At 35.8% G+C, this 19,270-nt stretch overlaps 1 protein-coding gene across 3 annotated transcripts in view; it reads right to left on the bottom strand.

The window, feature by feature from the left end:
- Positions 1 to 154: 154 nt before the first annotated feature.
- Positions 155 to 19,270, bottom strand: part of ITCH (itchy E3 ubiquitin protein ligase) — a 123,719-nt gene continuing 104,603 nt past the window's right edge. For 2 of the 3 annotated variants that reach the window (XM_082671138.1, XM_082671140.1), the window contains 5 exons: positions 15,404 to 15,524; positions 14,866 to 14,970; positions 12,823 to 12,919; positions 8,891 to 8,963; positions 155 to 6,778 (listed from right to left, as the gene is read on the bottom strand). In XM_082671138.1, the coding sequence (XP_082527264.1) occupies positions 6,679 to 6,778; positions 8,891 to 8,963; positions 12,823 to 12,919; positions 14,866 to 14,970; positions 15,404 to 15,524 (496 nt within the window). In that variant the 3' untranslated portion in view covers positions 155 to 6,678. Of the gene's footprint in view, positions 6,779 to 8,432; positions 8,964 to 12,822; positions 12,920 to 14,865; positions 14,971 to 15,403; positions 15,525 to 19,270 lie in introns of those variants that run through there. The other variant, XM_082671139.1, reaches the window with a different exon arrangement.

The raw sequence follows: 19,270 nt of genomic DNA, 5'->3' as shown, positions 1-19,270 counted from the left end.
TGTTCCCTTGGAGAAGCCACCTCACATTTCTGTGCTCCCTCATTTTCTCACCTTCTTCTGGAGCCCTATTGTTGCCAACAAATCTTGGCTCTCTGTGCACCGATGCTGAACAGAAATACGAGACAGATTTTAGAGGATAAGAGAGATGGCTTTATTCCTCTGCCAGGCAGAAGGGAAGACACAGCAGGCTAGCGCCTCAAGAACTGTGTGTTCCCCCACCCCCAAACGGAGATTTTATATGTGGGGCTCGCAGTCCCCGGTATATGATAAGGATCAAAGTAGTGAAGGTCTCGCATTCTTTTTCTCCTTGCATTTCAAAACAGTCACAGCTGGCATTAGGCAGTCCGGTAATTGGGTCCCTTTGTCTCTGGTTTATCTGCCTACGACCTTCTTTCTGAAATGCAAAAGCTACAGGGGGTGATTTGTTACCAGGGGGCGCAGGGAATATAAACACCAGGACCACGATGTAATTTACATGAAGTTTGGGGTTGATAGGCCCAGGATGTAACTCACACAGCGTTAGCGTGATAGGTACAGGATGTAATTTACATAGTGTTAGGGAGTGAGGTTAGCTTTGTGAAGTACAAATCTAGTTACAGACACTACCGATTAGTAACCGTTAAAATAAAGCAAGGAGTGATTAACACTTTCAGGCCAGGTTATGTTTTCTTCTCCAGCCTGTTCACTGTTCCCTTTACTTTCCTTGTTCTCAGGAGAGGGAAAAAAAACACCTCACTTCTATTTTTATTGCAACACTATGTTGTTCCGTTTTCCACAAAAATTTATGGGTTCTCTAGCAGGAAATAATTTGCTAATTAGTTAGCCTCAGCTTACAGTGTTTCTTTGAGGCACTGGAGCTTGCTGAATTCAACGCAGATGATCTATCTCCAAAAATTCATTCCACTGTAGCCTCTTCCAATTGGGAGAGGATTTGGTTTTCCTTCTAGGGGCATCTGCATATTAAGAGGATTGAATAGTGACTTTACAGTGAGGAAAGCTGGCAGGCACCATCTTAACCAGAGGATCAAGGTTAACATAACTGGTAATGGGATATATTGATATGTGCCCTCTGATATCATGCACCAAGGGCACACCACCTCTATGGTGTTTCTCACAAAAAGAAATCCATGGCCTTAACCTTAAGAAAACATTAACCAAACTTAGGACATTCTACAAGGTGCCAGATCAACACTCTTCAAAAAATGTCAAGGTCTGAATGAGGAACTGTTACAGATTGGAAGAGACTGAGAAAAACAACACTGGTGGGAAAACTGGTGATACCTGTATAAAGGTTGTAGTTTAGTGTCATTTTACCGATGTCAAGTTTTTATAATGGTACCAAGTTATATGGGATGTTAACATTGGGGAAAGCTGGGTGAAGTGTGTGCAGGAGTTCTCTGTACTATACTATTTTTTTTGCAACAGCTCTGTAAGTCTAAAATTATTTCAAAGTAAAGTTAAAAAAAAAAGGATTGGATACAAAGAAATGATTATTGAATCTGGAAACATTATAAAAGCGTTTAGCAAGGGGAAGAAGGGCTGCAGTGACTGGACCTCAAAATATCCTGGGACATAAGCACAGGATGATCATCACCACTATCTTACATATGGAGAAACAGACTGAGAGGGGGTGAATGAATTGAACAAGATCACAATCACAAAAGCAAAAAGTTCATGTGACTGGAGCCAGAATAAGAATTGAGGAGTTGGAAGTAGTCAGGGCCTTGAGTGACAGGCTTATGAGTTTTGGAGTTTATTCTGTGGCAATGGAGGAACCACTGTAATATTTTAAGAGGGGGAGAACCATGAGACAACTCTTCCACAAATCATTCTGAGTCAGCACAGATGGAATGGAGAGAATGGAGGCAATGACAAGAAATTGCTACAGTCAACCATGGTAGGGATGATGGATGTGGGCTGTGGTAATGCGGGCAGCTCCGAAAGAAGTGATTCAAAAGAAGTTTTGGAAATGGATTCGATAGGATTTGGAGAGCAATTAGATGGGACAGCTGAACTGGTTATGGAACAGCTGAACTGGTTGTGAGTAGCAGTACAGCAAAACGTTTAAGCACGCAGTCTTTGGAATCAGACAGTCCTGGATTCCGATTTGCACTCTTGCCACTTAATAGCTGTGGACACTTCAAGTTACTCAATTACGTTGAGCCTATTTTCTATTCTATAAAATAGAGATAATCATTCCTCTCTGAAAGTGACCAGGAAGACTGACAGTGCATGTAGCATATCTAATTGTCTGGGACATAGTAATAAATGTTGACAGTTGTCCTGGACTAAGTAAATATAGGTGTGATATTGGTCACTAGGATACAGAAGATAAATAGAAGAGGTCTGAATTAGAAATGAGGAAAATAACAGCATGGCTATTTTCAGCGATCTGCAGGTATGACTGAAAATTCTCAAGGTCCTTCCCTGTGAATTTCTTTGAGGAAACCCTCCTGCCCACAGCATCTCTGCTCAATGGGAACCTGTTCATAAGAGACCAATACTGTCCTTCCTAGGTCTCCACTGAAGACCTGGAAGATTCCCGTGGATCCTTCCCCTAAATGTCCTGACCACAAAGGAGCCCTACAGACATATGGGAATTGACCAATGAGCTGCGATTGACAGCAGTTTCTGTTCTGGAGTTAACACAATGTGAGACACTCTTCCTAAAAGTCCAGAAAATAGCAGCCAGTCAGCCATAGCTGAGTCCCACTTTGATGTTTTATAGGGTTTGCTGGACAGCCAAATGGTCAGTAAAAGTAACTACTTATTTTCCCATGAAAGATTTCCTCATACTGGGGGGAACATGTCTTCCCCTCTTTTTTTTAGCCACGCTGAAAATTAGAGCTTTCTAGCTGCTTATATAGGACAGAATAAATAGGATAGGGCCTACTTTGCAGGATCTGGAAGGAACCTGTCCTCCAGTCACTGTTAGATCAGGATATTAAAAAAAAAACCCACTTCCCTTAGCATCTTTCCCCTGGATCCATTTTAAATAAGAGCATGATCACTTGGTTTCCTAATAAGAAAAAGTCTTGGTAGCCAGCTGGTAATTTTCTATTGAGCACCTATGGCTGGGATCCTGTCTTAGGGAAACCTTTGGTTGTCCCAGAAAAGGAGATGTCTTCATCTTGATTCTCTTCAACATAGGCACTAAATACAGTCTCACCTGAGACTTTCTAGTTTTTTTTCTATCTACTCCACAGTACAAGACAGGCTGTAACCTGCTCACTTACAAAAGCAGAGGGGCAGAAATCTATATGACCTGTTCACATAGAAGGCTTCCCTGCAAGTGGGGAAAACCTTACTCAAGACTAAAAGAAAAGTGTGCAAATGAAGGACCAAAAAGTTTAATTGTAAACAGTCTTACAACTTTTAGGGAAATGCAAGTGAGGCAGCCCCCTGCAGGACCTTTATAAGAGCACTTCACTCCTTGTGGTATTTGTAAAGTTACCTGAGTGTTTGAAATTACAGTTCATGAAAACAAAGGAACTCCAATACAGTAATATACAATCCAGTGCTGCCATTCCATTTTTGGTTAATGAAAGCATAGCATATATACAAATAATTTTGTAAATAACTCTAAAAGAAAAACAAAAAAATGAGGGGGGCTGGAGATGCCAATAATATTAAATAGAAGTAGTTAACCTAAAGGAGTTTAAAAGGATGGAGTTACATCCAAAACAAGGAGGGATATAAAAATAGAGAAATCTAATTCCATGAGTCATCCCTAATAACATTTCAGATTATTAACCAGGTAAATAAAAAGTAGCAGAGAGAGTTTGACTGAAATAGTTCATTTAGGATGAGACCTCTTTGGGCAGGTGAGTCATGTTTCACTAAAATTTCAGATGAATTGACATTGGTATGTCAATCTCCTGATGAAAAACTAGTACCTGAATTTTAAATAGAATTATTGTAAGTCTTATGAAATTACATTCTTCTGCACTCTGATATAAGATCATAAAAGACAGAGCAGTAATTCATTATTATGAGCTGCTGGACCAGTTTTAAATCACTCTATTTGATGAAACAAGTGAGGTCCTTCCCTCCAGACCCAGATTATGTGAAATGCTGCATTCCCCAGCCTCCCAAAAGAGCAGAAGAATAAGGCAATTGCTCATTTTACTTTGTTTTTATTTCAACATAACATGCAGTAAAAAAATTAACAGTATTTATTAGCATTTACAATGCTTACAAAGAAAAATGGACTCTAAAAGCAATTTAGTTCAGATTTAAGAAATCGCTCTAATTAAACACTTACAATAAATCTATTTCCAAATGATCAATTTGGACCAAAATTTAAGATAGTATTTGGTAGATATTTATGTCTGCTGTCTATTTGCAGTATTTTTATATAACCTCTGATTCTTGGGATATCCAGCCCCCATTTTCCTAACACAGCAGGGAAAGACATATACATGTGGCCATTTAAATTAAAGGAAGAAATGGAGTAAGGGAGATCCCAGGCTGCAAAAATATATACAAGCATTTACCTTTTCCAGAACTAAACGTTTCTTCCATAAAAATATTAAATAGCCAAGCCCTATAGAACTAGGGCCAGGACTACTTCAAATATAACTATTCTGTATTTTAAAAATATAGGGCAGAAAGCCTTTTGGATGATATTTATACATTTTTGAACAATATTTCTAGGTCCCTAAATGAATCATCAAGCATTATGTAGAACAAAAAAAGTCTACTTTCTTACATTATCTCTTAATTTAATCTCATAAATCTCTAGTAAATATTGTAGGTAACTACATTTCAATGTGAGCATTCACCTCAATAGGAAGTCTTTATAGAAGGCTTAATCTCCATAGCCATATATTACCAAAATTCAGACTTATGTAACGAATGGGTAGTTGGCAGACATTCGCTCTGTAAGACAAAGCAAGAGTTTTTTGCCCCCTACCAACAAAAAGGCAGAGTCACTACTTTGAAAACAACTAGGGCTTAGAGACTGTACTACATTTCCTAGAGTAAGTAGAATAAAATCAAAATAAAGATAGGATTGGGGGGAGCCCCATCTCTCCCTTTACACTAACAATTTCTGGATGAGGCAACCCTTTCACTCACTTAAGTATGCTTTATGATGGCAGTGTTTTAGAGTACAGATACACAAGTTGCAAAGTGTTTTTGTTGTTTTTCCAAGATGTAAAAGGAAGAGTAGTTACGGACAAAAACCCCCATTTTCTTTCCATATACGAGAGGGGTTTGCTATTCTCTGCTGATTTTTGGCTCAATGCTATTTGTTCATGCTATGGTACTGAAACCTGCCAAAGTCCCTATCTCATGAGTTATGAGGCTGTCCTCAGGGTTCAGCTATGATAGGCACTCAGCTGGCTTCGGCTTCCTCCCACTGTCCATAAAGTCAAACCTCTGACAGCTGTCATCCTGACAGAGTCTAAGCAGGCTAAGTTAAAAAAGTTCCCACAGAGAAGGTCAAAGTGCATTCATTAATCAGTCACTAACAGAGCAATCTAACAGTCATGGGGAAAACCTGTTAAAATTTTAGAGGTGAACAGAATATCCAGATCAGGACAAGGGAAAGAATGGAAATAACTACTGTAACAGGTGTCAGAGAAATTATCAACTTAAAAAGTTTTAATTCACATACAGAATACATTTCTGTGGTTACTAGAAATGTACTGTGAATAAACGTATTACTCCCTTCTTTTTAGCCAGTACCACAGCTCTCCCTCCCTAATGAAAATGTAATTTTACAGGATGTTTCATTGACCTCTACTTGGATTAGAAAGCACTCTAGTTATAACTTGAACTCCTTAGCAATAATTAAACGTAACTGAAGTTGCTGGATTATGATAAAATTATAAAGATGCAATTAATATACAGGAACATATAAAAATTGTTGATGGCCTTCAAATAATTCAGCTAAATTAATTCCAATTCTAGGTTAACTTTTATACAGACAGTGAAGGAAGCACAGTGTTAATATTGTTTGTGAAGTTTAGTATTTGCAAGGCAATTACAACGAACTTCCAAATGAAGAGAGTTATGCAGTCATTTGCAGGCTGGGACCAACTTCTCTCTGAATTCAAATTAACAAAACTACTTTGTAGAGAGATACAAGAGTCTCACATCTCTCCTTTCTAGAGATAACATCAAAATGATGCATGGATTTCATGCTCCGGAAAGGAAAAACAACAGTCAGGCCAGGCTGAAATAAGAGGGAGAGCACAAGCCAGAAGTTTGCTCACATCCCCAGAAGCTGGGCTATTTTAAACAAATACCTCTTACCATGAGGCTTAACAGGAAGATCTTACATATTTTAGTTACCAAGGGACTTCCCTGCATATTTTCAGAATCTCTAAAAGAAAAAACCCTACTCCCAAATGAGACTTCTGATACACATATACAAAATTTTTGTTAAGGAAACAATCTAGTGGAATAAGACAAGGCAGATTTCATTTTTATGTTAATTCCATGTTAAGTACGGTTTTGACTAGTCATTTGCAGATCTGAGTTCTGGAACATTGAGAAGAAATCCAGAATCACTGGAAGATAAGTCTCAACGATAACATTAATTTACTTACACTCAAGGTAACTCTCTAAACAGTCACAGTCCAATTTTACAAGATGTGCAATAGGCAAAGAAGGAAAAGGACAAACATTGCAAATAAGTTCTTGTCCTTTGGCGGTGCAAGCTCTCAGAAGTCACTCTTGTCCAAATCCTTCTGTTTCTTCAATAGCAAATAACAGCTTTTCCTTCAGTTGCTCATAGCTCTTGTAGGGTGGCAGGTCCAGGCGGTTAAAACTAAAAGTAAGAATTGTTAGCTTGAGAAAAGGAAATATACTAAGAATCATATGGGCAGTGTAACAATGGTTTTAAAGCCAGGCAAAATTAGGTTCAAATCCCAGCTCTGTCACTGGGCCCCTGAGCACGTGTTTTTTACTTTTCTGAGTCTCGGTTTTTTCTTTGGTAAAATGGGAACAACAATATTTATCTCTCGGGATAGAGTGAAGAATAAACAAGCATATATATAGCACAGTACTGGCGCTCAGCAGGTACTCAGTAAAATGTTACTCCTCTCAAGCTTTCCCATCCACCCTAATCTATATGTGGTCAGCAAACTTTTGCTGTAAAGGGCTAGACAGTAAATACTTCAGGCTTTGTGAGTCATAGGTCTCTTATCAAAAGACTTTAAGTATATCCCATTAAGAATAAAAAAGTTTTCGGCTCTAATATCTAATATGTTGGTCTGACTGAATTTCTCTGTCCTATTCTTAGCTGTGAGTTTTTAAAGGCATCTTCTAATTTTGGGCCATATTAAGAACACCTTCACAAGGTAACAGGTAGTGAATCTGCCCTAAAGCCTTGGTCCTCTGCTATATTTTTAGGATAAGGTGCAGGTAGATGTTTGGCAACAGAAGAAATAATGCTATCCACAAAGGGAAAATAAATTTACGGTTATGGAAATGAACAAATGGAAACATGGAACTTGAAAAAGTAATGAGGCTGGTTTTCATGTGTGACTGAGATAAGCTATTCACAATAATGTAATGGCACAATCTGTTCCAAGTTTAAAAAAAGGGAGAAAAGATCAAATCAAAATATATGTGTACAAGATGAATGTAAAAAAATCAATTGTATTTCGATATACTAGCAATGAATAATCCGAAATGAAATTAAGAGAACAATTCCATTTATAGTAGCTTCAAAAAGAAGAAATACTTAGGAATAAATTTATCAGAAGAAATGCAGGGCTTGTGTAATGAAAACCATGAAACATTGTTGAAATAAGTTAAACACCTAAACAAATGGAAAGACACCTGATATTCATGGATCAGAAGACTTAATATTGTTAAGATGACCTTACTCCCCCAAAATGATCAAAGCAATTCACATCAAAATCCCAGCTGACCTCTTTGCAGAAATGGACAAGCTGATCTTATAATTCATATGGAAATCCAAAGAACCCAGAAGAGCAGAAACAATCTTGAAAAAGTTGGAGAATGCATACTTAACTTCAAAACTCACTGAAAAGCTGCAGTAATCAAGGCAATGTTACTGCCATTAAGGACAGACATATAGATCAATGGAATAGAATTGAGAATCCAGAAATAAACCCATGTATTTACAGTCAGTTGATTTTCAACAAACATGCCAAGCTGTTATTTTTAAAAAGCCACATGTATGAAAATACAAAGGAGCAAACAATAAAACAAATAAAAAGGGTAGATAGGGAAAATAAACAAATATCCAGCAAGGTATATATATGACCACTGAAATGTCCCACAAAATAAAGTTCAACTATTGTTGACATTACGTTGAATTCCAATATATTGTATTTAAGATTAGGGTTTGTTTTTAGTTTTGTACATTTTTGGAAATGTGGTTAAACTACATTTATAATAAGAAAATAGTATTTCTGTCACCATGTTAGAGTAGCTCTCCCTACAGCTATCTAGACTTGATTTCTTCCTCTGCCTACAGAGAAAAGTTAAGTTTTCTAAATATCACATTTCAAAAAAAAAAAATTCGGGGTGGGGGGAGGGATTGACTGTTCATGGCAACAGGGATTGTTTTGGGATGAAGGAAATACTCTAAAACTAGATTATAGTGATGGTTACTTTTCTGAAAATCTACTAAATATCACTGAATTAAAATGGGTAGGTTTTTTGTTACATAAATTATGTCTCACTAAAGCTATTAAAAATAATTCAATACCATGGGGAAAGTATTTCATTTCTAACACGTTTTACTATATACAGGATAAATGGGAAAAAGCTATTTTCTACACTCTTTTTTCTTTTTAATTTTTCTTTTATTTTGAAGTATAGCTGATTAACAATGTTGTGTTAGTTTGAGGTGTACAGCAAAGTGATTCAGTTATACACATAACTGAATCTTTTTGATTTTACTTACCAGGTATGACTTCTAGGCAACCAATTTTCTTTCCCAACTTTTTCAATGCAGAATTTCTGTGGCCCATTGCTCCCTAAAAGTGAAATCATCAACAGTTTGATAGTGCAATGGTTCTCAAATTGTTATCACCAATCCAGCTGCATCAGCATCACCAGGGAACTTGTTAAGAATCACAAATCCATAGGCCCTAACCCAAGCCTACTGAATTGAATTAAAAACTCTGGGGGTGAGGCTCAGCAACAGTGTTTTAACAAGCTTCCAGGCAATTCTGATTGAGAGCTAGAGTTTGAGAACCACATTGTTAATGTATGCCCAAGAGGAGAAAATGCACTTTTATCTAGTATTCCTTAGCCAGAAAAACAGAATGCTATAATTAACAATACCTCACATAAGAGAACATATAAAAAGCTTAATTTTAGTTTTAAACACAATGGGGAAACTACAGCTCACTGTCTTACAAAACTTGATTTAAACAGAAAATTGTTAAAACTTTAGAAAATGTAAACAACCTAGTGAATTCAATATTAACAATGCTTGTGCTTATAGGTCCTATAGGGCAGACCCTTACACACCTAACACCCCATTCTTGCCTCTCATTTACCTTGTGTTGGAGTCAGCTGTTAATGGTTATCTTTAAGCACTGGTTTTCTAAAAAGGTCACTACTGCTCCCTAAAAAGCATTTACTGGTGGTCATAAGGACTGGTATACTACTGGACTTTTAAATAAGAAGGGGCCAGGCACACTTATTGTTCTGCCATATGTAAGATAGTCATACCCAAAGAACTTTCTCATGTTCCACCTGACTAAACCCAGTACAAATATAAAGTGGTAGTACTTTTGTATCTAATCACATTGAAGTGTTTTCACAAGTAGTTATGCGAAAAGCCCAGTAACATAGGATATGGTCATTATGAAAAAGGATAGTTAAAATGATTAAATAATTAAGCATGAAATTATTAAATGGTTTATGTACTGGCACATTCTCTCAATATATTACAACATTTCTAACCACACAGATGGAAAGTTTCGTTTAATAGTGCTAATTAGTATGTAACAGTAGAGTCTGGATTGCTTTTAATAGACTTAGAATCAAATATTAACATAGCAGAGGAACTTTCCTGGTGGTGCAGTGGTTAAGAATCCGCCTGCCAATGCAGGGGAGATGGATTCGAGCCCTGGTCCGGGAAGATACCACATGCCGTGGAGCAACTAAGCCCTGCACCACAACTACTGAGCCTGGGCTCTAGAGCCCGCAAAGTACAACTACTTGGCCCACGTGCCACAACTACTGAAGCCCATGTGCATAGATCTAGGGCCCGTGCTCCACAAGAGAAGCCACTGCAATGAGAAGCCCATGCACCTCAACGAAGAGTAGCCCCTGCTCACTGCAACTACAGAAAGCCTGCACACAGCAAGGAAGACCCAACGCAGACAAAAATAAAAATTTTTTAAATAAAATAGCAGAGAAATATGAAATGAAGGATTTTAGTGAATTTCATTGATAAAGGCTATTTTACAAATATGTCATATTATCAATACTATTACCCTGGATGCTTTCTAAAGTTTTATGGAATTGTAAGACATCATGTTGTAAACATTATATAATGAAGTTAATTTCAGGTTGCCTGTTGTTTTCAATCTTACTCTGACACTGTCCCTAAACGAAACAACTTCCAGATAGACTCTTGCACCTTTTTTCCTATTTTTCAGCCTATTTCAACTTTAAAAAGGTCTCTGAGGCTTTTGTACATATCAGAGCCTTGGCCTATACTGGAATTTCGTGATTAGACACTACACTTTAAAATAAGATCTACCTCATTTTTCTCTACTTTGATCAGCTATAATTTATTCTAGCAGGTATATTATCCTTAATTCACTTAGATTATTTCCCTCTTTTTCTTATATTTATTTGTCTATTTATTATTTCTTACCTTTTCTATCTGTTCTTTCATATTCCAGTGATTCTTATACAGAAGGGCTTCTGACCTCTTAAGCCCAAATCTTTTCTTCTAAATAGGAACAACATTTTGTGTCTTCTAATAGAGTTTTTCCCAAACATACATGTATTGAAATAAATATTATTTCTTTATAAATAATTTTTTAAAACTTTCTTCTTTATATTACAGTTAGTGTTATGTATCTGTATTTTTTGGAGATTGTAGATACGTTATTTCACATCTACCAACTTCATTCCATGAGGATATTATAAATATGTTTAAAAAAATGGGATATTAGATCTGATAAGGTCAAGAACCACCAGATTAAATTGTTATATACATCACTCTTACAATTTTCTTTTCCTACATTGGGTGGATGAAAGGTTAAACCAATGTCCTCTAAAATTTGATGAACCACAATCTCACTGTCTGTCTTCCACAGGTATCCTTTTGTGTTGCTTTAGACTGCTCCATCCAACCCCAAATATTATTCCCAAGAGAAGACCTAGTTCTTGTTTTTTTAATAATCAGACTTCCAGTTTATACTGAGAAGCTTGTACCAGTTTTTTCTTCATTTTGGTCACTATTCCTTACCTCTCCAACCGCCAACATGGTTTCTTTTTCAAACTACAGAGCATTCTCAAAGGACTTACAAATTATCCTTTTTGAGACTTCTTTCTCTGTAGCACTAGATAAAAACTTCCCTTCCATATTGCTTCGGAGAGACTAAAATATTTATTCTCTGGCCTCTCCTTTAAGTCTGTCTCTAGGCTAGTTATGTCTCACCCCTAAATGTTTCTAAGCATCAGCTCTCTACTCTTCTCTGTATTCTATTTCTGCATAAGCCCATCCATTCTCACAGCTTCAAATGTCACTGCTTCATTGCTCTTATGAGTCTACTTTCTCTCTCTACTGTTACCTCTAAACTCGTGCTTTAACAACACCTGTAAAACTGTCCCCTCACTGAGATTTGCTACTTGGCTGCCTGACAGTCACCTTAAACTCAGCAGATTCTTTACACTTCACAACTTCTCCATGTTTCATAACATGGTAAACATTCTTCCTTTATATTTCGTTTTCTAATCAAGTCCTATTTCTACCTTTGGAACTTCTCTAGCATTTCTCTCTTCTTTTCCATCCCTATTTTATCTCCTAAGATCAGGTTCTTATCATTGCTCTAATCATTCTTCCTATTTCCAGCTTCCATCTGCATGCTATACCTTACTATCAAATCTTCCTAAAAGGCAGCTTCAGCAAGGTCACCTGTCTTCAACAAGTTCCCATAGCTTCCAAAACCCTAAGTAATGTCCAAATTCTTTTGGTCTGGCTTTTAAAGTCTTGAACTGGTTCCACACACTATATCCAGAACTGCCTATTTAATTCTTTAATTCTGACTCTCTCTTCTCCAGCTGAAACAGACTTAGGGATCACAACTTCTATCCTCTTATGGTACTTGCATAGTGTTGGTGTTAAAGAAAGACTTGAATTTACTTATTTAGTCACAAAATAAATATTCTTAAGGTCATTCATTTCAAAATAACATACAATTTAATCAGTGACTATTATGTGACAGGCACTGTACTAGGCACTAGAAATAAAAAGATGAAGATATGGATCTATATCTCAAGGAGCTCCAGGTATAACAGGGAAGAGTGGTAAACAAGTCATTAAAATATAATACAAACAATAGTAGTGTCTCTCATAGGAGACACTGAAATGTTTGCCATATGACTGAATGAGGAAACATCTACATATATAGAAGACCATTATCCTACCATTAAAAGACCATTAAAATGTGGGGTCTAGCCTAAGAGTTAAAAACTTCTAGAGGTAAGGATTACAAAGTGATTTAAAAGCTGATACAAATCCAGGTTAACTGTGTCTAGTTAAGAAAATATACTTGTCTTTGTTATTTGATACACTGTATACACATTAATATAACAGCAGTGTGATAAACAATTTTCTGTATAGGAAAAGTGATCCTGTTGACATACCCATGAGGTCAGCAAATCCGCCAACTGGCAATCGGCAGGTTCCAGTAACAAACTGCAAAAGTCTCATTCTCTTCTCATTATCGATTTCTTTAACAAACTGTTAAAAGCACATTTAAAGAGACACATAGGTCATATGTGACGTTCAGAATACTAAACAAGAAAGAAAAAAATCATTTCAAATCTTAACCAAACTCCCAGTGTCAGATGCACTGGAAAATGACTGAATCCACCACTGTGGATGGTAGAGCTTCTCCATGTTTGTCAAAAGCCCTACCAACCTTCCCCTATACCAATCCTAGTACCACATCCTTACAGGGAAACAGAAAAAGAAGAGTGCCCTGGGCCCAAGAGCTCCTTACTCATGCAGTCTCAAGATCAGCTCTTCTAGGGCACCCTTCCTTTTCCCTCTAGATCTGCCTGTCCTATAGAAATTCATGTGGTTACGAAGGACAAAGAGATTGAGTCAGAACAGACTTTTTGGTTTTATGAACAAACGAAATCAAGCTCACAAATTCTGACCAAGATATATCCCAGTAATGTTCTTCTCTCAGTGTTCTTTATGTTTTGGTGTAGCTATGTGTTGCCAGAATTATGTGGCTTTTAACTCCTACAATTCTGACTCAAAACATTAAGTGTCTAGAGAATTCTTTCTAGCCTGTAGCACAAGAATTTTGTCTCAGCCAAATGATTTTTTTGTAAAGAATTTTTATCCTACTGTACTAATTGTATTTGTTACAGAAGCCCAGTCACCTCAGCTTCTTATTAATTTCTTTACATAAATTTCTTTACATAATTAGAAGGCATTAAAAAAATTTTTTACTGTGGTTAAATATACATTAACATAAAAATTTACCATTTTAAGTGTACAATTCAATGGCATTAAGTACATTCACACTGTTGTGTAACCATCACCACTATTTACAGAACTTTTTTATTATATCAAACAAAAACTCATTTCATTAAACTTATCTCCTTGCTTCTGCCTCCCTTCTCCCCAGTCCCTGGTAGCCTTTATTCTACTTTCTGTCTCTACAAATTTGCTTATTCTAGATACCTCATATAAGTGGAATCATACAATATTTGTCCTTTTGTGCCTGGCTGATATCACTTAGTATAATATCCTTAAGGTTCATCCATGTTGTATCCTATGTCAGAATTCCCTTTCTTCTTAAGGTTGGACAATATTCCACTGTATATATATATATATATATATATATATATATATATATACACATACACACACACCACATTTGGTTTATCCAATCATCTCTTGATAGACATTTTAGATTGCTTCCACCTTTTGGCTAATGTGAATAATGCTGATATGAACATAGTTATACAAGTTTCTGTTTGAGTCCCTGCTTTCAATTCTTTTGGGTATACCTAGGAGTAGAATTGCTAGACCATATTAATTCTATGTTTAACGTTTTGAGGAACCACCAAACTGTTTTCCACAGTGGTGTACCATTTTATATTGCCAGCAGCAACGCAAGAGAGTTCCAATTTCTCCACATCCGTACCAAGGATGATTATTTCTTTCTTTTTTTTTTTTATAATAGCCACCTTTTAATGGGTATATGTCTCACTGTGGTTTTGATTTGCACTTCTCTAATGATTAGTGATGCTGAGCAACTTTTCATGTGCTTATAGCAGAAATTTTGTGAAGAGACACCATTATGATTCCAAACCAAGGCTCTCCCTTAAGTTACACCTTCTAAACATTAAATAATTCTTAATGAGCTATGAATGATGAAAACCATACTTCAGATAGTTCTACAAAATTCCAAAAGCATTTAGATCAAATGCAGGGGAATATTATTATCTGGGGTTGTCTTATACTCTGGGCAACGGTGCAAGGTGTGTGTTGCTTACCTGGCAATAGTGAAAGAATGCTGTTATAATCGGTATTCATTTATTGTAATGCATAGAATGGAATGAGGATCCTTAACATACTGGTACACTTTTTCTGTGACTCATTTCCATATGTGGTAAGCAATTTCTACAAAAATTACGGTATTCCAAAAGAAAGAAACTGAGACAAACCTGCCAAAACCACATGATTTGTTTGCTTGTCCTAGTGTAATGACGGTAGATGGCATGTCTTTGCCAGTCATTCAAATCAATCTCTTGCATTCCACATAAAAGAACCTTTAGGGATGAAAAAGACAAATGGTTTCTTTAAGTAACTGTACAACCTATATAAAAATGCTAGACATAGTTAAGACTAGTATTAAACAACTTTCAAAAATTTAATCAGGAGGCTTTGGCTTATAAACTGTGTATCAAGAATTTTATCTATATTATTTGTAAAAGCTGAGTTTCCATGATTGGTGTCATATATACACATATTCAGGTATATAAGTCACTCACTGGATAGAGGTTCTAATACTTTTCTTTTTTTGGTAACACTTTATATATTTGGATAAATTATGGACTTCTTTTAACCTCTGGGGATGCTTCAGAAACATACTGCCAGAATAAAAAATACTTTTGCCATTGGAAAGATGGTAAAGTGAGTTGAAAACAGGCACCTGAAGGCATTATTTACCAGCATGCTGCAGAGGAAAGAACAACTCATTACCTCTAATTCCTTTGCATCAAAGTACTGCAAATACTGCTGGGGAAGAATTTCATTAAAGCCCTCAAAGAAAGCTTGTGTCTGTTCTTCAACACCACGAGACAACCTCCATTCAGCTACCATTCTGGTAAATAAATATAAAAAAAAACTATGAGGAAGTTTAGATTTTACCTTTAAATTCTGAGTGTAAAAATAATTTTTAAAAACTTTATTATGAAAAGTGTCAAATATATATATAAGTAAAATAAATGAACCCTATGTACAGACCTCTCAGCTTCAATACCAATCTTATTTCATTATGCCCCTATCCACCCTAGATAGCATATAATTTCATTTTAAACAAACATTTCAGTATATATTTCTATAAGATGAGGTCTCTTTTAATTTTATTTTAATTTGCATAATTTATTATGCAAAATCTCTGTAACTCAAGGTTAGTTCATCATTAACTAAGGTCTTAACCTCAAATATGCGCAATGCTATGCTCAATGCTGGGGGAGATTCAGGAGTATAAGCTATTCCTTTCTTGAAGCAGCTTAAAGTTTTTTTCTTTTTTTTTTACATCTTTATTGGAGTATAATTGCTTCACAATGTTGTGTTAGTTTCTGCTGTACAACTAAGTGAATCAGCTATATGTATGCATATATCCCCATATTCCCTACCTTTTAAGCCTCCCTCCCACCCTCCACCCTCAGTATCCCACCCCTCTAGGTCATCACAGAGCATCTAGCTGATCTCCCTGTGCTATGCAGCAGCTTCCCACTAGCCATCCATTTTAAGTTTGGCAGTGTATATATGTCACTGCTACTCTCTCACTTCGTCCCAGCTTCCCCTTCCCCCACTGTGTCCTCAAGTCCATTCTCTACGTCTGCGTCTTTATTTTTTTATGTTTTTTAAAAACATAACTACAATTCTATCATCACACCAAAAAAGTGAGCAATAATTCCTTTATATCAAATATTCAGTGCTCAAATTCTACTGACTGACTCAAATTTTTGGACATGTTGATTGAATCAGATTAGATTTTCTTCTAATCTTCATCTACATAGATACATATTAACAGAGTTAAAATCACATCAAATACAAACTTTGTTTTATTACAGAATATTTTTAACAATTTTAACAAGCAAACAAACATGTATTTTAGGCATTTGATTACTTCATGACAATTTCAGACAACCAAAGTCCTAAAGTTTATTAAAACTCTGAAATTTTGGAAAATGGCAGTGTAGGTTGTATTGGACTAATCTTCCGGGTGATTATAATGATAAACACTGGGCAAATTACAGAAAACAAATGTCTGAAGGCATCAGAGAGAAACCAAAGGCAGGCAGAAACTGGTGGGGACAAGATTCTTGAAGGAAGCTGGCACACTGGAGCAGAGCCGCATTTACCAGGCTTTTCCTTTGAGGGCACTTCCCAGTTTACAAAGAGCACAGGGAAATGAAACTCAAACTAAAAGCAACAGTACTATTGGGCTGAGGAGACATGAGGTTGGGAGCTTAAAGCTGCCAAAGCAGCTACAGAAAAACCCCTAGAAGAAAGAAGACAAAGAAAAGGAGCTCCCAAATCTGCACAGAAACACACTTCAACTCCTTAGCTCACTCCTAAATACACATGTCTAGGACGATGAAACTCCAAGGAACCCTGTGCAATGAACAAATGGAAAGCCAAAGATCCAACCAGAAATTTCAGCAGCCACCTAGGGCTGTAGAGACAGAATTTAAGCTTAATTCTCACAAGGTAATGGTAAAACACCTTGGGCTTTCCATTGTAAGGACTATGAACCATGTTCTAGGAATAAACATTATGTTTTAGGATTAAAAGCAAAATGGAAGTAGACTAGCTCTAGCAAGCTTCCACACAATCAATGTGATCTGTCCTTAATTTAACTGCCTGTCAAAACAAAACTCAATATTTTTCAAAGGGGGGAAAAAAAAGAACTCAGAGTCTCTACCATGTATCATCCACAATAAAAAATGACTACCTAGGCAAAGAAGCAGGAAAATGTGACCCATAAGAGAAAAAAAATCCATAGAATAAGGCCAACTGATAGCCCAATGCTGAAGTTAGTAAATACTTTCTAAAAGCTATTAAAAATGTATTAAATAATTTACAGGACAAGATGGACAAAATATATGAAGAGATAAAGATTCTCAACACAGAAACTCTTGAAAGAAGCAAATGGAAAGGAAAGAATATCTGAATATCTGAACTGAAAATTTAATTGGATGAACTTAAAAGCAGTGAATTCAAACGCAGATCAATCAAAATGGCCCAAACTGAAGCACAGAGAAAACGAAAAAAATATAAACAGCATCTGGGATGACATCAAAGGTTAAATATACATGTATCCGAAGTCTCTGAAGTATGAAAGAGGGAATGAAGCAAAAGGAACATCTACAGAGAAAAAGCACAAAAATTTTCCATAACTGCTGAAATGGCATCAATCAGGAGAACATAAAAGCGCATATATACGAGGCAAAATGCTAAAAAACCTTTAGAAAATCTTTTAAAAGCCACAGAGAAAAACATACATTTCATCCAGAAAACAACAGAAATAGTGGCTCACATCATCAAAAATAGAAGACAATAACGGAATGACATTATTGAAAGAAAGTGTTTAAAAAAAAAAGAGAAAAAAAACCCCTATAAACCTAGAATTCTAAATCTAGTGAACATATCCTTCAAAACTGAAGATGACATACAGATGTTTTTGGATAAAAGCTGAGAGAATTTATTGCCAGCAGGCACACACTAACAGAAATGGTGAAGGAAGTTTTTAAGGCTGAGAAATGATCCCAGATGGAAAAAATGGATCTGCAGAAAGAAATGAAGAGAACCAGAAATAGTAACGTGAGTAAATATAAAAGACTATTATTCCCTAATTTCTTTTAAAATCTATTGATTGCTTAAAGCAAGAATATAGTATTATGGGGTTATAAACATAAGAAATAAAATAACAATAGCACAAATGGCTGAAATGAGATAAACAGAATTATACTATTATGAGCCTCTTATAATGTACAAGTAGTATATTAATTATAAATTATGTTACATATATTAATGTATTAGCATAATATTAATTAAAGGTGATAAGTTAAGGATGCATATATTCATTAGAGCAGTCACTAAACTTTAAAGAGGTATACAGCTAAGAAAAAACCAAAGATATATAAAAAGAAAACTAGAAATTATTAATACAAAAGAGGACAGGAAAGGAGGAACAAAAGAAATTGGGAAATAGAAGAAACAAATAGCAAGGTGGCAGGCTTAAGTCCAATCATATCAGTAATAACATTAAATTTAAATGTATCAATTGCAACTAAAAGTAATAATTATCAGAATGGATAAAAGTAGTAAGACCTAAGAATATGCTGCTTTTAAGAAACATACTTTAAACAGAAAGACAAAGGATTGAAAATAAAGGATGGAGGAAAATATACCATGCAAATATTAATCACAAGAAATGTGGAGAGGATATGTTAATATTTAAAAAGTAGAAAAGCAGGCAAGAGATCCAGAAACTGGAACTCAAGAATCAGCAGCTATGTGAAATCTCACCCCTATCTGACTGAACTGGTGTTGAGAATATGTCAGTGAACTAATAACTCGAGACTAAAAGTGTGAACTAATGCAAAGCATAAGAGACTACACTAAGAAAACCATCTTTTTACTTAAAAATTTTACCTGATCTTCAAATATTCCCCACAAAAATATCTGCATATAAATTTGAGATTCTTTTCAATGCCATGATGTTACATGGCATAGTAGTTACAGAATTGGTATTTTAAAAAGTGATCCAGCACTGCTTCTAGCCTTAAAACTCCCACTTCTGGAGAAAAACTTAAAGTTTTATATGACCAAAAT

This window comes from Grampus griseus (genome assembly GCF_964374135.1).
Source record: "Grampus griseus genome assembly, chromosome: 14".
Lineage (NCBI taxonomy): Eukaryota > Metazoa > Chordata > Mammalia > Artiodactyla > Delphinidae > Grampus > Grampus griseus.
Note: the sequence above shows the minus strand (reverse complement) of the source record. Positions and strands in the feature narration are given on the sequence as shown.